Genomic DNA, 25823 nt, shown 5'->3' with positions numbered 1-25823 from the left:
TTGTGCTGACGGTGCATGTCCCCACACAACCTCAACAGTGGTGCTGCACATAAGAAATTTCAACCCGCCCAAAGATGGAAAATATCAGAGTGAACACTATCAGACATCTCCACACGTGTAATTTGATATAGTTGCTCCATAGCAGCCATTTTAGCTGGTGTGGAATCAGTGCTACTGGGCTCAGAGGAAATCATTACTAGCCCCCCTCAGTCAAAATTAGAGCTCAGGACAGGAAAACACCCAACACAATGATGGAAACTAAAGCTGTTCCTACGAGTTCCCAAGACATGCAGAACACCATCCGAATGGGATAAAGCCTGGAAGAAAACTTTGCAATCCCAGGAAACAACAGAACACTATGTTGTCCCCTTACCATACATATCACTAAATATAAATCACTTTTTCAACAGCAAATGTTTCTTCACAGCTGTTTCAAAAGGTATTCCGCATTTGGATTTATGCAGTAAGAAAGAAGGGGTATTACAATGGTACTTACAGGATCTACAGTCGGGAGATTGGAAAGTCTCCTCCTTTTCCTGCTTGGGCCTGGTATATTTGTTGAATGGTGACCATCATCAAAATCTCCCCCACTGATGCTGCTGGACGGAGAAGTAGCCCTTCGTCTCTTGGAACCCATGGAATCCAACTTCTTCTATAATAAAGAAAGATGTTCTTAAACTTATGGCTTTGTGTCCAGTCTCTTTGGTGAGAGTGAGCTATTGAACATTCAGTTCTTTAGGATGTATGTATTTAAGATGGTTCACAGTGATTTAGTTATGTATTACTACCTGATGAAATCATATAGCTAAACCACTGCACAGGTCTTTGATAGATTACCTGATAATCCAAACTATCCTAAAGTTTTATACTGCCATGCATCACCAAAACATGAGTGTGCCTTGATTCACAGAGGGTGATGGAAATTAGTGATGTAAAATCCCATTTAATCAGTTATGGGATTACGTTATGTTTAATCACCCTTCCCTTGTCGGGTGGAGGACTGCTCCAGCCACCACTGGTTAATCGTAACTCGTAAGCATCACCCGGTAAGGTGACCATTCACATCCTTAATGAAAATTTAACAATAGTAACAAGTGTGGTTTTATAAATCACCTCTCAATACTTAAAAGTCTTAGAGGACTAGCCATGTTAGTCTGTAACTTTAAAAAAAACTAGTGGCCCCACTTCCTCAGAAGTGTGTGTGTGTGTGTTTCTATCAATGCTTGTGATTTTATCATTCCACACATGATAATAAAATGAGAATGTTTGTTATGGCAGATGAACTACAGGCTGAACCTCTCTAGTCCAGCACCCTCAGGAACTGACTTGTGCCGAGTCAGAGAACTTGCCAAACCACAGGAGGTCAATATTGTCTAGCGGCATTACCAACATTTTCACTGCTTACTGGGTTCTTAGAAGACATTTAGGGGTAAAGTAAAGCTAAGTAACAGTACAGAACACTGACAGCCAGGTAAACCAACTTTATAGGACCATGGGAAACTTGGCCAAGCAGAGATCAGGCTAACTAAAATCATGCTGGACCACAGATGTTGCTGGACCAGAGAGGTTCAACTGTATGTTGGTGATTCTGATTCACAAATACTCCATACCATGTCAAAAAACAAACAATACTGATAATGTAACTCAGAGTCTATACTAACAAGTTAAAAAAAAAATCAAATCACAGCTGCCACTTAATGTCTAGTCCCGGGATCACATAAAAAAGGGTGTGGTTTGTCACCCTTGTTATTATATTTTCAAACTCTCCCATTCTCTCTCAAATGCTAAAATAGGTGTGGAATGGACCAGCTCAAGCAACTGGCACTGTAACAGACTATCTCCTCTTCCCCATGGGTTAGAATTTACTAACATAGTGACTGAAATTAATAACTTTCCAGTAACCACTGAGTAGTTTTTGAAACAAGCAGGTGCATGTAACCCAATTTCTACTGACAAGGTGTCAGTATATCGAAAACTCATCTCTACTGCCACTGTTGCTACGTGTCTCAAAGACTAAAGATTGAATTGATTTTCTAATAGAATCAAGGCATTTTTCCTGAACGTGTTTTTAAAGGTGCAACAGCCTGGCATAATTACATTAGGATATTTCTTAAACTTTTTAAGAGCAGAATTAATTAGCAGCAAGTACTTAAATAAGTTGAATGAATATGAAAGGGGATTTGTTATGCACAGGATTAAAAAAAAAAATCAAGTCCAGGTAGGGAAGAGGGGAGGATGATGCGTATATGATCAATAATTTACCAGATTTACCAGAGTACAACCAGCACCACGAAAAGCCAGTCTCCTCATAGTGTCTGTCTGCTGACCAAGCTAAGATATTGGGAGAAGGTAAGGCTTTAAAAGTGTCAATTCAGCAAACCTGTTAGTACAGTCTTAACTGAAAGAGAAGAAGAAAAAGGAGGGGAAAACAGAGGGGAAAGGTAAAAAGGAGAGAGTGAATAGACAGAAATTCAAGGAAAATAGAGAGGAAAGGAAGGGGAGGAGAAGGAACATATAGATTAGCATTTTTAGGATTTGTTTTTAACAAAAACAAACATCCACATAGTTGTCTTTCTGTGTAAAAAATACTCTGGAATTTCTAAACAAAACATTTGTATGTTCCTAATGACCCTGCTGACATGACAGATTATATAGACAGTCTTAATCTAAAAGCAGAGGGAACAACTGCAATATTGTAAACTGATGGGAGTGGAGAAGCAGGATAGCAAATGTAAAATTTAAAAAAAGTTTAAAACTCTCAAAAAAGTAGTAAGACCCTTTAGCAGTAGCCCACATAAACAAGAAACATATTTATAGGTGTTTTATGGCTCTCTTCAGTAAACACTAACCTTCCTTATTAAACTTTAAACCCAGTTAGAAAACTTCAGCCACATACCCTATTACACGATAAAGTTTACCAACATAAGCTTGTGCAACAAATACTTCAATTTACTTGTTGAAAAACACTTCTATCAAAACCAAGTTGGAATATCAACCAGGAAAATAAAATACAAAGCTGTATTTTGTTAGCAGAATAGCTATACCTTATCAAGGCCAGTTTTTCTTTTAAGACTGATTTCCTAATGGATACAGAGAACTGTACAAAAAAACAGAGAATAAAATTAGTCTTATCTATCTAGTTTGCACTACTTTACTATTTGGAACAAGAACCAAAAGACATGTGAGACCATTTGTAAACTAAATGGCAATTTTTTCCTATGCATTTTTACACTGTACATACACTTGCAGAGGAAGTTTAAGAGCATATTAAGCATTATGTTTGAATGGTTTCATTTAAAGGTCTCGGAGGTTTATCTCCCTGTAATAACTTAGATCAATGTAAAATCTATATCAAGATCTGGACACCATCACATACCCAATTCAGTAAGAATCATCATAAGATATCTGCCAGCTAGAAAATAATACCAAATACCTGCCAACATAACATTTCAGAGCCTGAACTGCATTAAAGATTCTCTGGCTCTCTATGTTTCTGTACAATAATCAAATTACTGATAATAAAAGAATACCTTAAATGTAAATGAGAAAGTGTAGAAAATATTGATTTCTTCTCAATGGTGCCTTGTGGGTAAACAACAATCTCTCTAATTACAATCACATTTCTTCCTTGTATGAGGTAGAGAAAGTAGTGAGAGTTATTCACATGTTCCAACATGGCCTGAGAACAGCATCTCCATAGAACTCCCATAAAGGATTGCTTTAAAATCAAGGGTTGGCAATAATTTTTGATGGGGGGGCCACTCCAAGAATTTGCTAAGTAATAAAGGGCCACACTCTTCTAGAGGACAAGATGCAGGGCCTGGGATGGAGGTTAGGTGCAGGGGGGGGAATCAGGATTGGGATGCAGGAGGTGATGTGGGGTCTGGGAGGCAGTTTGGGTGAAGAAAAGGGTTGTAACCCAGGGAAAGGGATTGTGGTGCAGGCAGGGTTGTGTGTGTAGGAGAGGATTCTGACCTGAGGGAGAGATGTAGGAGGGGGTACAGGAGAGGGCTGTGATCTAGGTGAGGGAGCGGGGTGTGGAAGTGAGTGGCGTGCCAGATGGAGGTTCTGACCAAGAGACATTTACTCTAGGCAGCTCCAGGCCAGCAGGACCCTCGGGAGGGCTCCCTGCCTTCTGCACCCACCCCACACACCACAAAGGAACTGGCAGCTGGGGCCATGTATGTCTTCTGCACACTGCTTGCATTGCAAGCATGGCCCAGGCTGCTCCCATTGGCCAGTTTCCGTCCAATGAGAGCTATAATATTGTACTGGGGGGTGGGGGTAGGGGCAGTGCATGGAGCCCTTCCCAATGGGGTGCAGGCTGCAAAAAGATGCACATAGCTCCAACAGTGGGCTGTTTTGAGCAGCGTGCGGGGACACAGTATGCAAGGAGCCTGCCCGAGGGCCCTCTTGAAAGTGGGGTGTTCGCAGCCCATAGGATCACAGCGGGATGAATCTGAAGGTTTGGTGGGCCAAATCCAGCCCGCTGGCCATATTTTGCCCACCTCTGCTTTAAATCTTGAATATTTTACATAATCTTTCCAGCCACTCTTAAAGTCAGATCTTTTATAATACCTTCTTCTACAGCTATTCACTAAGAGATCTCTTTTGCTAGCCCTAAAACATGACAGGTCACTCATTGCCAAACTGTTTCTCAATGATGTTTCTGTAGTAATCTATTCAGAACTCATCAACTTATTACAAATATCTAATCTCCTTGAAAGAGGCAAGCTTTTGTACATATTCAAGATGACTTACTTAAAACAAGCCAAAAGGGTTTTAACAAGCATGTACCTTTCCACATTCCTTTAAAAACAACCAATAAGGCAGACACACAGATGTCAAGAAAACTATTTTTTGCTATGTGGGCATCCTTCGCATTACTGCAGAAACCGTTTTCAGATCATTGGTAAATGTCACAAAATGACAGAGGAAACTAGGGATACAAAGGGTTAATACTTAAGAGATAAGCATGCCCTTACTGGCTTACCTGGGTAACCCTGGCCCTTTCTGACAACAAAAATTAGTACAGGATCTCCCCCAGGTGCCGCCACCTTGGACAGGAGGGCCAAAACTGAAGCCCAAGCCTCACCACCCCAGGGTGCAGGGCAGAAGCCAAAGTCCAAGTTCTTCAGCACTGACTGGGGGAGGAACGGCAAAGCTCTTGATGACAGGGGTCTGGCTCTGACCATAGGTCCCTGTAAGTCTAGCACCAATCTTGGCAATACATTAAAATGGGGCTGCATTCCAATTTGGGGTCCTGACACACAGTTTGAAAACCTCTGCTCTGGACTAAATACAGTAAACTTCCGATAATCCGGAACCTTTGGGACCCACATTATCAGATATGCCGGACTATCAGAAGGAGGGGCTATGAGGGGGGGGGGAATGACACCCCAGACCCCCTCATAGCCCCCCCTTCCGATAGTCCGGCTCTGCCCCAGGAATCCCTGATTCAGCCGCTGCTGAAACTGACCAGCAGCGGCTGAATCAGAGACGCCTGGGGCAGAGCAGCTGGAGTGCTGCTGGGTTGGTCCGGTAGTGCCAACCCAGGCGTCCCCAAGAGCAGCTGGGGTGCTGCTGGGTTGGTCCCACAGCGCCGCTCCATGGAGCTACTGGACCAACCCGGCAGCACCCCAGCTGCTCTGCCCCAGGTGTCCCCAAGTCAGCTGCTGAAACTGACCAGCGGCTGACTCCAGGAAGCCCGAGGCAGAGCTGCTCTGCCCCAGGCTTCCTGGAGTCAGCCGCTGGTCAGTTTCAACAGCGGCTGAATCTGGACGCCTGAGACAGAGCAGCTGGAGCGCTGCCGGGTTGGTCCCCGCAGCGCCACACCTCGGCTCTGCGGGAACCAACCTGGCAGCACCCCAGCTGCTCTACCCCAGGTGTCCCCAAGTCAGCTGCTGCTGAAACTGATCAGCGGCTGATTCCAGGAAGCCCGGGGCAGAGCAGCTCTGCCTCAGGCTTCCTGGAGTCAGCCGCTGGTCAGTTTCAGCAGCGGCTGAATCAGGGACACCTGGGATGCTGCCCAGTTGGTCCAGCAGCCCCGAGGGGCAGAGCTAGGGGACCAACCTGGCAGAGCCCCAGGTGCTCTGCCCCCGGCATCCCCGATTCAGCCGCTGGTCAGTTTTAGCAGCGGCTGAATGGGGAAGCAGGGGGCAGAGCAGCTCCAATGGTCCGGCTGCCCGGAGCACTTCCGGGTTCCTGATGGTGCCGGACCATCAGATGCCGGACCATCAGAGTTTTACTGCATGCCTAATTCTTTCAGCCTTTTCTCAGAAAGGGACAAAATACCGCTTCTGTCCCAGAGAACATGTCAGGGCAGGTAGAAATGATAGACAAATTCACGTGAATGACAGTCTTACAAATCAAAATACAGAAACAGGATGATGTAATAGATGGTCTCGGCCTCAATTTTTTCACCTGTAAAGTACTGGGTGCATAGTTAACAACTGTAGAATACTTGAAGATGCGTATGTAGCTATACAAAAATATTTTATTAATATTTATAGGGCCATATATAGACCCAATCCTCCCAAAAACCTTTTACCGAAAAGGCCTCACAAACTTTCCTAGAACATGTATTCCTTTAAAGTACCATTTAGTAATATTTGAATATTAGCAGACCTGTATTTTACCCAGTAGTTGATCAAATAAGTGGTCACATTCTGTCCCTTGTCCATTACCCCTTCAAAAATTAATAAAGAAATAAATATGTGCATTTAATGTTGCTAACTTTATCCTTTTACAGTACATCATTCCCTCCACTGACTTTTCCTCATATGGTCAAACGTGTTTCAGGATTTATCAGTAATCATATAAAATGATAATATGTTCCCTTTAGGGATATAAAATTCCAGTTAAGTGGTTAACCAGTTAAAGTATTTGATCAGTTAACCACACATGAGGAGGAGTTGAAGGGGAAGCTGCCCCAGCCAAAGCCCCTTGTGCTGTGGCAATGAAGACTGTGGAATCCCCATCCCTGGAAGTTTTTAAGAACAGATTGGACTAGGGGTGTTAAATATTGGTTAATTGGTTACTCAGCTATTCTATAGTCCCCGGTGAGGGGCTGGCAGGCAGTATGCTCTGGCCCCACTCCCGAGGAGCCCCCTGCCACTCCGTGCTGCAGCAGCCCCTGTCCGTGGGGAGAGGGGGGAGCTCCCAGACCTGGCGCAAGCTGGAACTGAGCCGGGCTGCCTGCCCGCCTGGCTCCTCATACGGTTTAAATGCAGAGCCGCAGCAGGGGGTCGGTCCCAGACCCCGCGCAAGCCAGGACTGAACCCGGCTGCTACAAGATGTACTGGGGGAGGAGAGTGGTGTATCTCTAGCACGGACTGGTCGCTTTGCTGATCAGCTAATCGGCTCCGCTGTTACCTCCCTCGGCTGGACACAAGGGATGATGCAGGGTTAGTCGGTCCTGGCTCGGCATGGGCGGGGCCTCCCCCTACACGTCGAGGGGGCTTTGCCGTGCCCCAGGCCGTGCCCCCCGGGGTCAGCGCTGGGCCAGGGCTCCCGGGTCCGTACGGCGAGCGGACTGCCCGCTCCGTGCCTCAGTTTCCCCCGCGGCGGGAGAGCTCCGGGGGGGGCGCAGCGGTGCGAACAGGGGCTGGGCCCCCCCGGGCAGCGCGGCGGCCACACAAAGGGAAGCGGCGGCCTCCCGCAGCCCGGCCCGCGCTTACCCAGCCGGCCTCGCTCCGCCTCCGACAGCCGCGGCCGCGCTCGCCCCCCGCCACCGCTGCTGCTGTTCCGGCCGCTCCTGCCCACTGCCGGGCCCGCCGCTGCCGCAAAGCCCGCCCGGCCGCCAAGCGAGCCCGCCGCGCGACAGCGCGCGCAGCGGCACCCGCCTGCTTTACGGCAGCGTCGCGGGACCCGCCTGCCCCTCGCCAGTCGGCGGCCTCCACGTGCCGAGAGCGGAGCCCGCCGCCGCCGCGCCATGAAGCGGCCCAGTGAGTGCGCGCGTGCGAGGGGCTGGCAGAGCCCCCCCCCCCCCGCGAGTTCTTCCGGGCTGCTGAGGGGAGGGGGTGACGGCGGCTGCGGCTGGGACCCCGGGGCCCGTCGGCCCCCCCCCCCCCCCCCCGGCTCCTACGAGCCTGCGGCGGCAGGGCCAGGCCACAGCGCGGCTCGCCCCACGTGCTCGCAGTTGCCTGCGGGATCGGGGCCCGCGTGTGGAGCTGAGCTCGATTTTTTCCAACCCGGGGTTTGGGGGGCGGCCCGAAAGGTGCCGCTTCGGGCCCGGCCCAGCGAGTCGGTTCAGCCCAGGAACAACGGAAATAGCGGTTAATTTTGAAAAGTGAACGTCGATTGATTTAAACCTAAGATGTTGTCTTACATTCAAATCTGACCCTTTAAAAAGATAAAACATAACGGGTATGTCTGCAGTACGGGGCCAAGTCGAATTAAGACCTGCAGCTTCAGCTACATGAATTGTGTAGATGAAGTTGCTTAATTCAGCTTTTGGCTACGCTGCAGGAAGTCAAAGTAAGAGCCACTCTTCCATCGACTTCCCTCCCTCCTGGTGAAAGCATGGTCACTGCATCAGCCAGAGTGCCCCTCTCACTTCCAATTAGCTGTCTTAACTAGACAGTTAATTCGAACCCTGGAAGAGCGACAGCTTCCATCTTCCTCTACTGTAGACATACCCAAAGTGAAAAAACACCCAAAAGTGACTAAATTGAAACAAAAAAATCAGGACAAAAATTGTTTTGATCAAATGAAATATTTTGATCGATTTTAAAAGTCCCTTTTTAGTTTTCAGTTCAGCAAAATATTTTGAGGTGGGGAATCATTTGGATTAAATAAAATTTTGGTTTTTTTTCCCATCTGAACCAAAAATCTGTTGTTTGTTAAGCTTCTTTGGCTACATGTTTTTGGCTTCCACATTAGTGTTGCTCATAAGATTTTCATTTGGAAGATCTACTTAATTGCAACCTGTTCTTATGTTTTCAGAGTTGAAGAAGGCTAGTAAGCGCATGACCTGCCACAAACGATATAAAATTCAGAAAAAGGTAGGTCCCAGTGCCAAATTTGGTATTAAGCATGCTTGGCTATATTTCAGCCCTCATCATAGAATATATAAAGACATATTTTTGTGGTGTTTAGAAACTGTAAATTTCAGCTCTGCATTCAAATTTGGGTGGGGGATTGAATGTAAAGTTTTGAATAGAACCCATTTCTGTTTAAAGCATAACTAAATGAAGGTGCTTGAATGACCAAAATGCTTTTGGAGTGTGGTGTTATTTTTATTTAACTTCTTATATCACAGTAGTACTAGTAACTAGCCGAATAATTTCAAAGCTGTTGGTGTTTCTTGTTTGAATAAACATTCATAAATTGATTATGGCCTGAGTGCAATTTGTATTATAATGTGAATGCTAGATACTAGTTACAGAGAGGTAGCCATGTTAGTCTGATCTTGCTAAAACAAAAAAAGCAGTCATGTAGTACTTTAAAGACTAATAAGGTATGATACGATCTGAAGAAGTGGGTCTGCCCCACAAAAGCTCATCACCTAAGTAAAGACTAACAAGATAGTTTAAGTGCTAGATATTAATATCCCAGTGCCAAGAATTCACGCATGTACAAATCATTTTCTTTTCTAATGCCAAATACCTTGACAAATAATACAAAAATTATGTAATACAGAACTTTTGTGAGTGGACATATGGTTCAACTACAATGGGAAGTTACTTTTAAATTTAGGGAACAAATCCACAGTGGCAGAGAGATGGACATAACTTGAGTCTTGGGATCTTTAATTTCTGCAGTAGTCGGGGATCTGTTTATTTAAGTACAGCTACATGCTGATTCAGTCTGTAATTGAAAGCCCTTCACTGCAAACACAGAAAAATCGTATATACGTGACTATGAAAGAGAGAGAATGGTGAGGGTCTCTGTATCAAACTGGGTTTGTGACTCCCATACTGGATTTTATTTTTTCTTGCCTATAGGTTCGGGAGCACAACAGAAAACTCAGGAAAGAAGCCAAGAAACGTGGACACAAAAAGCCCAAGAAAGATCCAGGAATTCCCAACGCTGCACCATTTAAGGAACAAGTTCTTCGTGAAGCTGAGCAAAGGAAACAAAGGGTAAATTACAGGTTAGAATAGAATGAAGGGGTTTTGTGCATATTCCCATTCCAGGGAAGCTTGGTATGTATCATGCACTATAAATAGTCTTAATAGCTCTTCACTCTAAAATACTACAGATACTTTTCCAATTTAATATATTAGATAACAACTAGCTATACTAAATCGTGTGGAATTTTTTAGTATTTTGTACTGTAACTGTATAGAAGTAAAATACAAATGTGTGGAATTTTTAGCATAATTAGTTTCCTACAAAGAATAAGATTTCTACATAACCTACACAGCTGTCTTTAAAAAGGAAAAAAATTGCTGAAGACTGCTGTACATAGATATTTGTGGATAGCATTCACTGTCTGCTCATGTTACTACACAGAGGGACCACATCTACCATCATTTAGAAGGTGTCTGTCACTATAGTATTTCTGTCTGTCTTGGCACCAGAGTTAACTGAGTGCCTCAAAACGTTTAATTGGCAGTGAATGTATCAACTTTTCATCAAGTAAGAGAAGGAGTAGAAATAAGCTTGCATCAGCCAACCAGTTCCTTAAGCTCCCAGCCATGATTTCTTAATATTTCCATACCAAGATTGAAAGGATAACGGAGACTGAATATCCCCTTTCCTTCAGTGTGACCACACTAGGTCAAGATTAAAACAAAAACCATACTCAAGAGTGAAATCTTGGTCCCATTGATGTTTTGCCATTAAGTCATTGCAACCAGAATTTCACTCCTTATGTGGATAGAGAACTTAGCTTTCTAGGGCGCTTAACCTGGCACAATTCATTAGCACTAAAAACTGCAAAATATTCAAAGAATAATTCTAGGTGGTAATGTGTTGCACTTTTATAGTGCTGCTCTTTATTTCTGAAGCACGTCATAAACAATCCTGATCATAAGTGGGAAGGAAATATACTCTTTAGCTTATGAAATGTTGTCCATCTTGTGTTGCAATTAGCTTGAAGAACTAAAACAGAAGCAGAAACTTGCTAGGCAGAAGAACCTTGAAAAGAAAAGAAAGCTACAAGCTAAAAAGGATGCTACCGAAACGAAGAAACATCCAGAAGAAAAGGTATGTGTTTGTAGTATAATTTTCCTTTTTTTCAAAGAAGCTAGTTCACTTGCAGCACAATAGAAAAGTTTCTATCCTCTCATAAAGCCTAATCCAGCACCCTTTGAAGTCTATGGCAAAATTCCCATTGTTTTCATGTTGGAGCAACAGAAAAGACTTGTTGATATATTTAGTGAGGATATGGCAATTATAATGCATCCGTTTTAATCAAAGTAAATATAGGGTGTCTGTTTTAGTGCTAACATCCATTTTCATGCAGTGTTCAAGAACAATATTGCAAATATCACAGCCTGGCTAGGTCTGAGTCCATTAAGATGTATACGTGTGATAAATGTAATCCTCGAAGTATCTTTTTTCTTAAGACATGTATTCCCGGATTTGTTGCTTTTTCATGTTGTTGGAAATATTGTAGTTCTAACTGTTATTACCTTCTGTTGTGTAAAGACAATATTTTAATTCAAATTCTCTTATCTGCTCCCACCCTCTTTTTATTCAGCAATCAACCATGAAACTAAAAGCACAATCGAACAGACTGCTGGATAAAAATTCAAATAAATCATTTTGCAGAGAACTTAAAAAGGTAGGAACTTTTAATGACCACTTTCTATATTTTGATCAGCATCCAAACACCCGTGAAATTGATACTTTCCTTTTCAGGTATTTTGTTTCTATTCAGAGGTGGACATCGTATGGAGTTTAAAGTTTGAGAACAATGCACTTTCAGGGTCCCAGTCTTGTAAAGGTGCTGAGAATTCTCACCTCTCATTGAGGGTAGTCGGCACTTTTCAGCAACATGACTTTTGGACTCAATGAGCATTTTACCAAAGTGCTTCAGGATCAGGTTATTAATTATTAGACTCTTAATTCTCAATTAACTAATATCTGCCTGCTTAAAGAAAAAGATAAAGGGGCTTTACTTTTCTGTCCTGCAAGACAGAGCCCTACAGTACCCTTGTATTACTATGTTGTTTTAGCAATAGCAGAGTAATACTGACCTGTGTTAGAGAGAACTAACTGAGAAATCCATTGAGCTGTAGCCAGTAGGATGGTGGGAAAAATTAAATTCTGTGGTATTCTAGTTTTCCTTAAAACCTTTTATCATTTCAGATAACAGTGACAAAGATTTACACACACACAAAGATTGCCCTATTAAAAATTGAATGAAGCAAGTCGATCAGTGCGCAACATTGATCTGTTCTTGATTGACCCCATTTATCTCTGCTACTGTAGAGCAGTGGTGGGGAGCCTCAGGCCCGGGGGCCTGTTGCGGCCCCTGAGGCTCATTGTAATGAGAGGATAGTATTGATGATTTCAAAGATATTCTCTATAATGCTGTTTCTAATCCTGTTTCCACTTCAGGTGATGGAGGTTTCAGATATAGTCCTGCAGGTTTTAGATGCCAGAGATCCCTTGGGCTCTCGGTGCTCCCAGGTAGAACAAATCATTACTCAGTCTGGAGGAAACAAAAAGCTACTATTGGTGTTAAACAAAATTGGTAAGTGAAGCAGTTTGTTCTGTACAGACATTTAGTCACTCATCTGGTCCTGTGTTAGTATATGAGCTATGAGGAAGATATCAACACAGTCTGAGAGATTACTGATGACTGTAAGATCCAACTCTGAGCTCGCTGTCTTATTCAAGGGTTTACACTTCCCTGTTTTTCTATGTGTTCTCACCTCTTGCTGTGTGACAAGATCCACACAAACAGGTGAAACTGACTATTGAAAGACTTTTTTAATGGTGCAACTGTTCGCTTAATACACCAAGAGCAAAATGATTCAATTTTAAGGATAGAATAGCCTTCTCACAGGTGACAATCTCATGTACTATACTGGCTGCTATGATGAATAAAAGCTCTTAAAACTATGTATGATATTTAAGACAGAATCTAATGGAACAGCAAGTTATTCTTTAGATCAGGCTAAATTAAATTCCATACAGTGACATGTGAAGTTCATTAGAGTGAGAAGTCTGAATTCCTTTCCAGATCTGGTACCAAGGGAGAACTTAGAAAAATGGTTACACTATTTGAAGAATGAGTTTCCAACAGTCGCTTTTAAATCCTCAATGCAGCTGAAGGACAGAAGCGTGGTAAGAGCATTGCTGTCTCTCTTGTGTACGACTGAATCATATATGTGTTGCTGGGTTGAAACATGATGAAAGTCAAGGACTCCTGACAGGAAGGTGAAGATTGCAAGATCCAACTCTGATTTCGCCCAGTTAAAATACAAAGTTTTGTTTCTCTCTGGGTATTTTTGATGTCCGATTGCCTGTGCTCCTGCAGCTGATACTTTTGGATTTTTGGAACGGTGATTAGCAGTCTTGGAACTTTTCTGCTTCTTAGGCTGGGAAAACTTCACAGTAGTTTGTGAATTCTTCCTTCAGTACCACACAGTACTAATTATAACTAGAAAATAGCACTGAAGCAAGAAGCTAAGGATATATACTAAAGGACACACAAATGGCATCAGCAATGAAAGATTGAGGAAGTTCTCAAATGTAAAATCTTGTCTACATGAGATTATTACATTGGTTTCATTTTAAATCTGTTTTAAAATCAATTTAGTTAAACTGGTTTAAGCCTCTGAATGAACACTTATTTCCATCTCAAGCCTGTGCATTGCTAAGATTGGCATTTGGAATTATTGCATGAAGAGTTGGGGTAAAAGAGGAGTTGCCTTCCTACTCACTGCCCATCTCCTATTGGAGTATGGTCATACATAATCTTTTAATTCATACGTGCATTAATTTGAGATACTATAACACTTGTGTAACACTTTTCATCAGAGAGACTTAGTGCTTTGCAAATGTATGCTAGTCTTCCCTGCCTCCCAGTGAAGTAGATAAGTATCATCTGCATGTTGAAAGTGCAGAAATTCAGGCACAGAGAAGTTAAGGATCAGATTGTGGAGCCCTTAGATTAATAAACAATGGCTCATGCAAGTGGTCCCATTGAAATCAGTGGGAATTCCCCATTCTGGCTTTGAGTGCCTTTCCCAAAGTCATACAGTGAGACTGCCACACAGACAGGCATGGAAGCACAAGTCCCATTAGTCATTTCACATAGCAAGATCCCTGGTCTTTTGTCCTAACTGCTAGTCAGTACAGACACACTTGAATTGAGCCCCTTCCTTCTAGTTGAAAAAATGCTGTAAAGGCCCATGCAATAGAGGGGATGTAGGAGTAAACAAATGTACATTCGGATTTGGGATGTGAACCGCTAGTCGACTAGCTAATAAGCAAGTGCTTATTGGATAGTTGGCATGCTAGTTGGCTAGTCGCTTCCCCCTTGCTTGCTGCCTCTATCAGAAAGAGGTAGCAAGGGAGGGGAAAGAGCAGGGTGTGCTTCAAAGTGGCAGTGCTGTGTGGAGCCCAGGGTCTGCCACTTTGAAACGCTGCATGCAACCCTGGGTCAGCTGGGGACTTCCCCTCTGACCCCAGGCTCCATGAAGTGCTGCCGCTTTGAAATGCTGTGTGCAGCCTGACACAGGTTCCCCATGGCGTTTCAAAGCGGCAGCGCCACATGGAGCCCAGAATCAGCTAGGGATCCTGGGGCTGTTGCTAAACTTCAAAGGCAGAGGTGCCCTTATCGACTAATTGAATAGTCAATGCAAATCTCATCGACTATTTGACTAGCTAATTAATCAAAATGTAACATCCCTAATTTGGATTCATATTTAGCACCTTAAACACACACAGTTAAAATGAGCCCATCCTATGTTTTTACCTTTGATTTTTATAGCAGGAGAAGAAGCTCAGAAAGAAAAGTGCTCACGTTGACTTATCAAGAGGCAGCATGTGCTTTGGAAATGAGTGCCTTTTGAAGCTTCTTCGAGAGTACTGCAAGACTCAAGACAAAGCCATTCAAGTTGGGGTGGTAGGTAAGGTGTTTTCTTACAAAGAAATGGTGTAGTCGAACACAAGCTGAGTGATGTCATAGTCAGTGGGTGCTTCTCCTATCTTAGGCTTTGAAATACTTTGTGGCCTTTCATGGAACATTCTTAGGTTTGACATGGAACTTGGGATAGCTGCCCCCACTTCCTGCTTATTAGAGATAGCTCTGGTCTACACTAAAGAGTTATTTTGAAATAACATGTGGCGCGTCCTCACTACCAAGCCTGTTACTTCAAAATAATAGGCTGATTATTTTGAAATAACTCCAGCTTTTCATGAGGAATAACACTTATTTCAAACTCATTATTTCAGGAGTTACTATTTTGAAATAAGTTATTTGGAAATAATTTTCCAGTGTAGACATGCCCATATGTGCCTCTAACTTTAGCAACCTACTGAAGATTGAATATATGACCAGCCTACTTATGGGAAGCACACAATCTGATGCTAGTTAATTTATCAGACTGAGGCTACATCTACACTGCAGGCTTCTTGCACAAGAAGCCCTTTGCGCAAGAGTTTTTGTGCAAAAACTTCTTGCACAAGAGCACGTCCACACCTCAAAGTGCATCGCAAAAGTGTGCTTTTGCACATGAGAGTGTCCACACTGCATGGACGCTCTTGCACAAGAAAGCTGTGATGGCCATTCACAGCATGGCCATCAGAGCGCCTGTGCTTTTTCCCAGAGGGGTTCCTGGCGCAAGAAACCTCTCTGGAGCATGCACACTTGCCTTTTTGCTCAATAGCTGTAGCGCAAAAGGGAGTTATGCTTCATAAGGAGGAGGTTTACCTATACTGGCAAAAGCCCTCTGTTCTGCCGTTTTACTGCCAATTTACTTGTGCAAAAGCACATTTGAGGTGTGGACGCTCCGCAGGTTATTGTGCAAAAACCTTGCAGTGTAGACATAGCCTGAGTGTTAAATCATGTAGCTCTTCTCAACCAGCATGGCCTCTTTTTACACTGATATGTCTTTACAGTGACTTCATTTGATTAATATAATTTTCGTTATCCTTTTTACTAGAATGAGAAATGAGGATACATACTTTGTCTTACTGTTACAGTGAAGACTTCAGATCCAACTCTGATCTCATTCTGATTCCATGTATTTAAAGCTAGTAATTCTGATCGAATTTACATGGACGAGGGTTCCTTGGTTAACTAATTAAGGTATTTTACCATGTGTGTTTTTTTTTTTTTCAGGCTTCCCTAATGTGGGGAAGAGCAGCCTAATCAATAGTCTGAAAGAGGTGCGGGCCTGTAATGTGGGGCCAGTAAGAGGTATTACCAAGTAAGTGTAGTTTGATGAAACCATTGGGATTAATTTTATAGTTATGATCTGATTACATACATTCCCTAGCTGTTTCAGTTGCTATAATGTTCTTCACTGTCTGATCTGTTCAGACAGGGTAACAGAGCTCAGTTCTGCTGCATTTCACAGGTGGACAAAGTGTGCCCCTGCATTTAGTTTTCAAAGTGCAGTGGGATCTCTGTGTGAAATGATCATCTCATTCTGGTGCCTGCTTGTGGCTGGGCGTGCTGTAGAAACTCTCTTCCTTCATGTCTGCTGCCTCTTGGGAGAGTCTAGGCGTCTGTGATGTGACCTTCTGGCCAGGTCACTTTCAAGTCTCCCCTTTTGGAGTAGTCCATAAACAACACGGAAAATTATCACAAATTGAGTAAGAGAAGAAAGAACGCCTCCCTCTCAGGGTGTACCCGGACTAGACGCTTTTCTTAGGGACAGTGCTTCAGGCAGTGGCTGTCCATACAGATTCTGCCTTTCTTCAGGAGCTGTGGGTTACAGGTCTGTTCTCTTCCTCTTCCCTGATCTGCCCACAAGTGAGCTGTTCTGCTCCCTTTCAACTCTTTCTCCAGCCTGTGCATTTCTTGCACGTGTGGCAGAGCCCAGAGCAATTTCTTAGTCCCTCAGTGTGGGGTTGGTACACTCCATCATGCTCAGGATAAAAGGCACTAAATGCATTGTGAGTTTTTATTGAAGTTTGTTCCTGAAGAAGCATCTATGAGCCTACTCCACTGGGAGTCAGGATTTATCCTAATGTTGACAGTCCAAGGAGTTAATTGTAGTTTAACATCTTTTATTTTCAATTCTGGAATACTGAGTTTGTGTCTCTTGACACTGCCAGTGCTCTGACACCTGATTTGCAAATAATGAGCCTTGATTTGCATAGAAGAACAGATTGCAGCCTTCAGATGATGTTTAGTCTGCAGAGACTACCAACATGTGATGCTTGGTCTGTGTTTGAGAATTCAGACCTGTGACTTGTAGACTCCTGTGACCACATTTAAAACCACTGCACATGAAGCGCATGATGATGCACTTAAACTGACTCTGCGTGAGGAGTTTATATTCAATCCAACACTGAGCTTCATATGGTGCTAGTTCTCATCCTTTACCAGCTGTTTCATGGTGTTTGATTTATGCCGACTTACTGACAGGCTGTTTTCTCTCAAAGGTGCATGCAGACAGTCCATATTGACAAACAAATCAAGATGATAGACAGCCCAAGCATCATTGCAGCCCCTTCCAACTCTGCTCTTGCACTGGCTTTGAGGAGCACCACGGATATTGAAGAATCAGGAAAATTATTAGATGCAGTAAATGCTGTTCTGAAGCATTGCAGTAAACAGCAGGTAAGTTATTGCCTGGCTCCACTACCTTTCTTATCTCATGCTGATGTTGGCAAAGAGATAAAATGCACCAAACCCTCTTAGCTAGCTGCTGCTTCCCAGAGACTCTTCTGACACAGTAAATTTTTATAATGAACTTGATGGAATCTAATTAACTTGGTCACATCATTTTACTAGCAGAGTGAGAAATGAGGATAATTTCAATGTCTTACTGTTATAGTGAAGACGTCAGATCCAACTCTGATCTCATTCTGAGTGCTCAGTGCTTTAAAGCCAATTCTCATCTAATCCCCACTGAGGTTGACAGTTGTATGTTTGTGGACCAACAACATGGGGGGGGTGAGAGAGAGGGAGGGGTATACATAAATCAGAACACCGGTAGTAATAGCCCTTTCTGCCACAGCTGCATTTGCTAATGAAATAGCTACTGTTGCTCTCTAATGTATGGTGCCAAAATATGATTTGTACTTTCATTCCTAAAACCATGAGAGGACTAAATGGACCAGATTCTAAAATGCACCCTTGTCTCTGTTGCATGTTGGTTTCAGATAATGTTGTACTACAACATCCCAGACTTCAGAAACTCTCTGGAATTTTTAACTTTACTTGCACAGAAAAGGGGAATGCTGAAAAAGGGAGGTGTCCCTGACACAGAGAGTGCAGCTAAATTACTACTTCATGACTGGACAGGGTAAGGATATTTTGATTTTGTTTCAGTATATGAACCTCTTTCACAGTAAACACAGCCTTTTTACGAGTGTCACACCTAAAACTTGTTAGTTTTGGGTACTGACATGACATGAGAGTTTTAGCTAAGTAGCTCTCTTCATTCCGATTTAGCATACTACACCAAAGGGGTCCATAGGTGAACTTGCTTGACAGTTAAGCTAAATGTGATGGAGAAAAAGCTACTATTTAATCTTTGGAATTTGCTTAAGCACCTGGATTGCGATCCCTGTTTATGCAGATTTGTAGCAACTTTGCTGAACTCTGCCACCGCAAATCTTCAGCCCAGCTTTGCCATGGTAGTTTTTTCCTTCTGCAAAAGCCCTCCATAGACACGGATGCATGTTTGGTCTGTTGAGATATATATTTATATAGTGGTTCACATTCTCCGTAGAGTTTAGCTAAATAATAGCGTTGAGATTTTATAACTAGTGACTGAGGTGGTTTGCACTGACTTGTCAAAGAAAATCAAGAACTTAATATTGAGATAAAACATGTAATACAGACGTATAGTCAGAATTTTTCTGCTTCAGTTCACATGTAAGTAGTTATAAAAATCTTATGTTGAGATATATGAGAAATCACTTGTTGGGATGTATTTTTATTTTTGGAACACTGAGATGGCTTTAAGAATGTAGTTCGTGGGTTTTCAAATCCATTTTAATTCCAGTATTTTCTTTGCCCAGTGCCAAAGTTAGTTACCATTCATCGCTTCCTGCATCGCGGAGTCTTTCACCACATCTCACCAACGAGGTGGTAATGGAAATGCAGCAGGGTTTTAACTTACAGGAGCTGGCAAAGGATAACATGAACACCATTAACGGTGAGACTCATCTTTGAAACTGCAGTTACGGTTTTAGCACACAGCTCTCAAGTAAGAGATCTGTTTTAGAGAGATAAACATAGCTGCAACCTGTATTACACAAACAAGGAGTCCTGAGGCACTTTGAACACTAATACACATCGCTTGGTTGTTTGTTTATTTCTCTGTCAGACTGAAGTTTCCACTTCATGCATATGTTGAAGTGGGCTCCAGCCCATAAAAGTTTATGCCCAAATAAATGTGTTAGTCTTTAAGGTGCCATAGGACTCGTTTTTCCTTAAACAAACTTACGTGTTTACCCCCTCTGAAACCTGTATTCCACACACACGCTCACTTGGCCAGTCCTTTGTTTCCAACAATCTGCAAACACCTTTTGTTGAGTATTTGAATTTCTATTCTTTGTAGAGCCTTTCCCCTCAAATTCCTTATTTTGCTGAGTAATATTTTAACCAAAATAAATAATAAAATCCAAAGCCTTTGATACTCGGGATGTTGGAGTGTAACCAACTAACTGTTGAACTGATAAGATGATGCTTATCTGTAAATGGCGTCAGTTACACTCAGCCGGCTCCCAGGGAGGCAGCTTCACAGTGGCAGCACAGCAAAGCCTCCTACCTGGGAGCCCGGGGGCTCTGCTTCCAGGGAGGTGGCTTTTCAGCAGTTACCTGTTTAACAGATTTTTAACATCCCTAGTCGATATGGCATTCCTTCCTGTGGGATGTACTACGGTGCTTCCTTGGAGAATTTTTCCTCACTGGCACAATTTCCTTATGATTTTTATAAGGGGTACTAATGTGGCTATCCTGGCCTGGCCCTGACTTGAAAGGCATAACCACCTTGTGGGTCCTTTGCATTTCCTGAAATTTCATTCTGGGGCCCCTCTTATGCAGTCTTCCTTTAGGGCACCTTCTAGTGCTGCTTCTAGAATTAATATTCCTGTAAGATTGGAATAGCTGTGTGGCTTGCACCTGCTTCTCAAGTCTGTCCATGTCTAACTCGGGGAGGGGGGGGGGGGGGGAGAGAGAGAGAGAGAGAGAGAGAGTGTGTGTGTGTGTGTGTGTGTGTGTGTGTGTGTGTGTCTGTCCACACACACACACACACAATCCCCTCCCCCCCCTTTCACTTCAAAATTCTAGGTTCCACGCTGCTGCCAGTTTTAATCAGCATGGTAAAGTTACTAAGTGTTTTGAGTAAGACTGATCTAGTGGCTAAAGGAATCAAGTATTTCCCAGCTATGTTGCTGATTAACTCTAAGTCACTGGACAAGTCACTTAATCTGTCTGCTTGAGTTTTTCCCATAATGAAAAGGTGGGGGGAGCATAAGGAAGCACAATGTAAGTTTCTTTAACTAAATCTATTTGTATGGCAGTTTCTGGTAGTTTGCCTGAGTGCTGTATTGTTAACTGATTGGTGACCATGACTGAATCTTAGAATCAGTTCAGAACTTGGATCCTCACTGCCACATTGCAGGAGATGGGGAAATGTTGATTCACCTCACAGGAAATGGCTCTCCAGATGCACTAAAGGTTTTATAGGTGGCATGCTGGAGGAAGGGGCGGTGTGGAAATGCTAGATAACTAAGAGGGAGGGATTTGGAGTACAAGGGAGGATGTCGGTCAGGGCAAAGGAGGGGCTGTGGGGCACAAGACGCTTGCCTCCAACAGCCCCTGCAAGCAGCTTCTCCATCTTTGCTGCTCCTGGTGGAGATGATGGCAGGGGGTTCTGCTGCAAGCAGGCACAGTGCCACCATCAGCAGACACTGCTCCTGCAGCTCCCTTTAGCCGTGATTGTCAACCAATCAGCACTCAGGGAAGGGGGACAGAGGGGAGTGTGCCTGCAGAGCCTCCTGTTCTTTTCTTCACCAGCAACTGCAGAGTTTGGGGGGAGGGAGCCAATGGAGGTGGGTGCCTCCCCCACCTGGCACCCCAAACACTGCCCACAATTCAAGCCCTCTCTGACAAACTCCATCCCAGACTTTACCTTGCAGCTCCTCCCAAGCCTCGCCACCTGCCAGCCCTACACCAACCTCACTATAAACCAGATCTTCTGTGCAGATCAGAAATATCTGTTTATTGAGCTTGCTGGTTGGTGAAGTGTTGGATAAAAGGGCTTTTACTGCATATTCATTACATCTGTTAACCTTATTAATACAGGTGTCCAATATCTTTCACAGCTTTAAAATATCCCAATCTGGCGAGCAGTATCACTTTCCAGTCTTCTGGCTTGACAAATGGGACAATAGAAGAAACTGAACTAACAGAGGAAACATCAGACTTGGAAAACATGGAAACTAGTGAAGAAGCAGAGGGATTATCTGAAGATGATCAGGACAGCGATGAGGAAAAAGCTGTTGAACAGGCAAGTCATAACTGATAAAAACCAATCAGTTTCATGGCTTGTAAATGGGAGAGAAGATATAAAATATGGAGGTGGGCTGGAGAAATCACCAAGAGAGCATAGAACCATAGAGCTGGAAAAGACCTCAGAAGGTCATCAAGTCCAGCCCCCTGCTCTAGGCAGGACCAATCCCAACTAAATCAACCTAGCCAGGGCTTTGTCAAGCTGAGACTTAAACACCTCTAGGGATGGAGACTAATTCTCCAGAGAGTCTATTGGTCTGACTACAAAAATGGGGGGAGAAGGTGGAGAAAAGAGGTAGAAAACTTCTTTGTTATGGTCAGGAAAGTGACTATGAATGCAATCATCTCATTTAGACTTGTGCCCTGTGTCCGAGTCCAATTTTTTTCATTTTATTATAAAGTTTTATGGACTTTTTAAAAATCAAAGTTTGTTTTACATCTGCAGCTCTGGAAGAGTGAATTGGATTTTATTCTGGCTCATGCATCAACCAAATTGTTAATTAAGTGCCAGTTGTGGAATTTTCAGCAGCATACTATGTTGATGATGCAGGAGGTAGATAGAATCCCACTTTAACCAAGTTTAACCAAGTGACTTTGACAGAATTACTGAGCGAAAAGCTTGGCTAAAAAATAAGCTTTATGTAGTTCTACTTCTTAAAGCACTGAACAAACAAAAATCACCCAATATAAAATTAGTCATCTTCAACTAACTTCTAGCTCTACTCTTCACTATACAAAATCAAAACATCACCTTAACCTTCTTCTCTGGCAAACAGTTTGGAGACTTAAACAGCACAGCCCAGTTTACCCTGGGAGAATGAGTTTGGTGTGTTATCCTCCCTGTACCTTCCTGAAAAAATGAGTAGTCCTGTGGCAGCTTACAGACTAACAAAAATAGAGATGGTATCATCAGCTTTTGTGCCCAAAACCCACTTCCTCAGATGAGCTGGAAGCAAAGATTTATGGCAGCTTGTCCTGTTTTAAATTTTAAACTTGGCCATGAAATAGTGCTAGCCTTTAGCAGCTTTGGTATGTTAAATCTTCCCACACTGATAAGAAAATGACAGGTTTTGTTCAAGTGCTCAAAATATCAAATCTGACCATATTAATATTTGCACTTTAGAATGACTAGGGCAACTTTTTAAATAAACCACAAGCTGTAACTGGTTTGCTCTTTATAGGAATTCATGATTTAAAGTAATTTGATTGTAGTTTAATTCTTTACCAAGTAGATTTGATTTCCAGCTCTGCTATACCAAGATAGTAACCCCACTGGGAGAGCAGGGAGCATTCACCTCTCCCATATGCTAAACCCATGAATGTTTGGATTTGTAACAATTTAACAGATGGAAAAAAAAAAACTCGTGTCTAGTCACCATTTCAAAAAAGCTTACTTCTTCCACTCAATCAGTGTTTACTTGTAATTCTCATAGTGAAGTGATCCTTGCCAAACTCTGTTTACTAGTTCAGCATATGCTGCACCATGAAGAATTTACATCCACATCCTAAAAAAAGAAGCTGGGAGGTGAGAGGAGAGATCCAGCAGAATTGAGCAATGCACTGTTGCATGAGCCAGACTAGTTTGAGGCTTTTTCTTTCAAAAATTATCAATGCCATTTGTGGTAATGGAATTGAAATTGTTAACAGAGAACATGCTTTAGGTGTATGTTCTATGTACAAATATTTAATGAAACTCTTCAAAATGGTAATATGAATGGGAATTTGTGCACCTGACAATCAGTTAGCGAAACTATGTAAGCAGCACCAGTTCTATGGGAATGGTATATTTGTTGTTCAAGTCTCCCATATAAAGGAAAGTTTTACTGCTGACTGACAGCAACAGTACCTCTAATTTTGTTTTAGGAAACTGACATTCAGACAAGCAGCAAAACAAACCCTCAAAAACTGTGTGTGGAGAATGAAAGCTTAGAAAAGCAAGTAGCAGGTATGTATTAAAGCCACTTCTCTGTACCATTGGTAATCTAGTATTGATTTCAGTCTAACAGGTTCTCTCTTCTGAAAGGTGAACAGCCGCGTACTTCATCATTCAACTTGGATGAGACAGCAAACCAGGATGATGCTTATGATTTTAATACAGATTATGTGTAAAGACAAAAACGTGTATGCAAAGGCCTAATTTTGAGAAGGGCATTGCTAACTTTCTAAGCAGCTATGATCAGACTCTCCTTTGGCATCTTAGTGCTGCGAAAATCCTGTGGGCCTTGTTTGTAAGAAGCTGCTGCAACAACCCAACATCTCTACTGATGTAAAAATAGAGAACACAACCGACGCATGATTTTCAAAATTAATGTTTGTTTACTAAAACAGTTTTGTAAATTTTGTAGATTTCTCTAAACATCTGTAAACTTACTAAATGAATCTTAAGGACTAAATAGCCTCTGAGTCTTATATGTACTATAGAAAACTTATTTCAGAAGAAGTTATTCACTACCTTTTCCATCTTGTAACTAAGGTGAGCATTAAAGTTGGCACAATATAAACTATGAAATTGCAGATGTTGTTTTCACCCTCAGGCCATTCAGATCACAAATACCTATATTAGGAAGCATCTGATCCTTAGCAAAAGGTATCAAAGCACCTTCAACCAAGGTAATTTACAGTAGTACAAGTTTATATAGTTATTAAATAACCACAGAATTTAGTCTTGACTACATAGCTTCCAACACTTAAAGAAGCAATCAACCTACAACAATCTGTCTTGATTTAACACACATTTGATAAACCATGCAAAACAGCTTAGCACTAGGACTGCTTAGACACCCCCCCCCCCCCCCCCCCCCACAGGGCAGGGAGGTGACTTGAGTTTGATGTACTGTTTAATAATTCATTATAGGAGACAACTTAGTTTAGGGAGGTAAGTGACTAATTGACTCCATTAGTCAACTAGATTAGTCCCCTTCCCCCATCACACTTGCTGCCTCTATCAAAAAGAGGCAGCTGGGGGGGAGAAGAGCGTGCTGGGGGGAGCTGGCTTAAAAACTGGTTCCCTCCAGTGCTGTGGAAGGGGGCGGGGGCAGGGGCAATGTACCACATTTGAAATGTACAAGAGTTACTGCTGGGTCTTGCTATATTTCAAAACAGAAGCACCCTTATGGATCAATTGAATAGTTGATGGAAATTCCATTGACTATTCAATTAGTGGATTAATCTAATTTTAACATCTCTAACTTAGTTAAAATCTAAAGCTTTTGGATCTGCTCCAAACACAATGCACATACACTGCTAACTTAAGAATTTTCAAACGTTATTTTCTGTAGGGAAAATACATCAAATTAAATAACTGGAATATTTCTTGAAGCACTTGCTGCTGAAACCAGCTTTTTGTGGTTTTGGTACATGTGGAGTTCCCATACCAGATACTGAAGGATGCATTTCACCTAATCTAACAATTCTTGGACTGGGATGTAAACGGTTAACCAGTAAGTATCATCCTTGCCTGAGTGATGCCTGTCAGCAGCCTCAGCCCTGGTCCCGGGGTGTACTGCCAGTAGCAGCAGTGGCAGCCCCCAGGGCCAGGAGCATTCTTCTGGTGTCAGCAGCAGCCCCCTAGGACCAGAGCCCACTTATTTAAACTTTAGGTAAACTTAGGCTACGTCTACACTGGTGCGTTCTCACGCAAAAACTCTTCCAGAAGAGTGTCTACACTGGCATGTGCAAGAGCATCCATGCCAGTGTAGGCACTCTCTCGCAAGAAATTCACGTTGCCTGTCTACACTGGCCTCTTCTGGAAGAGCTCTTGTGCAAGAGGGCTTATTCCTGAGCGGGCACATCAGAGTTCTCACGCAAGAAGCCCTGATTTTATACATTAGAATGTCAGTTTACTGTCGCAAGACCACACGGCCAGTGTAGACAGGCAGCAAGTTTTTGTGCAGGAGCAGCCGCTTTTGCGTGAGATCAAGCCAGTGTAGACACAGCTCTAGTGTTTAGCCAGTTAACAGATTAATCTAGATTTTAAATCCCTAATCAGGGACCCCAGAGTGAGTCATACAATCCCCTTTGAATGGGGTCACCAGGCCTGGCTCTGTCTTTTTGGGGACCGGTGTCCACAGGTTCATGCTTAGGTAGCAGGGCTCAGGTTACAAGCATACTGCCTGGGATGGTAGGGTTCAAACTTTAGCCCTGATGCCCAGGGCAGCAGCTTCAGTTCCAGCTCCTGAGGTCATGTAATAATGTCAGAAGCAGACTATGGTGTAAAGTC

At 42.9% G+C, this 25823-nt stretch overlaps 2 protein-coding genes and 5 non-coding genes across 32 annotated transcripts in view; 6 read left to right on the top strand and 1 right to left on the bottom strand.

The window, feature by feature from the left end:
- Nucleotides 1-7817, bottom strand: part of PBRM1 (polybromo 1) — an 86421-nt gene extending 78604 nt beyond the window's left edge. For 8 of the 24 annotated variants that reach the window (XM_075939386.1, XM_075939401.1, XM_075939402.1 and 5 more), the window contains exons 1-4: nucleotides 7680-7817; nucleotides 3045-3097; nucleotides 2263-2398; nucleotides 497-652 (exon numbers count right to left, since the gene is read on the bottom strand). In XM_075939386.1, the coding sequence (XP_075795501.1) occupies nucleotides 497-652; nucleotides 2263-2310 (204 nt within the window). In that variant the 5' untranslated portion in view covers nucleotides 2311-2398; nucleotides 3045-3097; nucleotides 7680-7817. Of the gene's footprint in view, nucleotides 1-496; nucleotides 653-2262; nucleotides 2399-3044; nucleotides 3098-3530; nucleotides 5364-7679 lie in introns of those variants that run through there. The other 16 variants (XM_075939390.1, XM_075939396.1, XM_075939405.1 and 13 more) reach the window with 12 other exon arrangements.
- On the top strand, nucleotides 7382-23997 carry GNL3 (G protein nucleolar 3). 3 transcript variants are annotated; one of them, XM_075939418.1, is made up of 15 exons: nucleotides 7382-7406; nucleotides 8947-9005; nucleotides 9948-10085; nucleotides 11041-11154; nucleotides 11651-11734; nucleotides 12514-12649; nucleotides 13142-13245; nucleotides 14897-15035; nucleotides 16250-16337; nucleotides 17521-17698; nucleotides 18244-18386; nucleotides 19108-19244; nucleotides 21418-21602; nucleotides 23468-23549; nucleotides 23628-23997. In XM_075939418.1, the coding sequence occupies exons 1-15, from the start codon at nucleotides 7397-7399 to the stop codon at nucleotides 23711-23713; spliced, it is 1683 nt and encodes a 560-aa protein (XP_075795533.1). In that variant the 5' UTR covers nucleotides 7382-7396; the 3' UTR covers nucleotides 23714-23997. The 3 variants fall into 3 exon arrangements, with proteins under 3 accessions (XP_075795533.1, XP_075795532.1, XP_075795531.1); XM_075939417.1 differs by lacking the exon at nucleotides 7382-7406 and adding an exon at nucleotides 7801-7946; XM_075939416.1 differs by lacking the exon at nucleotides 7382-7406 and adding an exon at nucleotides 8418-8478.
- Nucleotides 12713-12789, top strand: LOC112546520 (small nucleolar RNA SNORD19). The gene has a single exon (XR_003090225.2). It is a non-coding gene; the product is annotated as a small nucleolar RNA SNORD19 (small nucleolar RNA).
- Nucleotides 13295-13376, top strand: LOC112546525 (small nucleolar RNA SNORD19B). Its single transcript, XR_003090230.1, has one exon. It is a non-coding gene; the product is annotated as a small nucleolar RNA SNORD19B (small nucleolar RNA).
- LOC112546522 (small nucleolar RNA SNORD19) lies at nucleotides 16074-16147 on the top strand. Its single transcript, XR_003090227.2, has one exon. It is a non-coding gene; the product is annotated as a small nucleolar RNA SNORD19 (small nucleolar RNA).
- LOC112546524 (small nucleolar RNA SNORD69) lies at nucleotides 17362-17440 on the top strand. The gene has a single exon (XR_003090229.2). It is a non-coding gene; the product is annotated as a small nucleolar RNA SNORD69 (small nucleolar RNA).
- On the top strand, nucleotides 17879-17952 carry LOC112546523 (small nucleolar RNA SNORD19). Its single transcript, XR_003090228.1, has one exon. It is a non-coding gene; the product is annotated as a small nucleolar RNA SNORD19 (small nucleolar RNA).
- Nucleotides 23998-25823: the final 1826 nt, after the last annotated feature.

The sequence above is a fragment of the Pelodiscus sinensis genome, chromosome 11 (assembly GCF_049634645.1).
Source record: "Pelodiscus sinensis isolate JC-2024 chromosome 11, ASM4963464v1, whole genome shotgun sequence".
NCBI lineage: Eukaryota > Metazoa > Chordata > Testudines > Trionychidae > Pelodiscus > Pelodiscus sinensis.
This window is presented reverse-complemented; position numbering and strand designations above follow the sequence as displayed.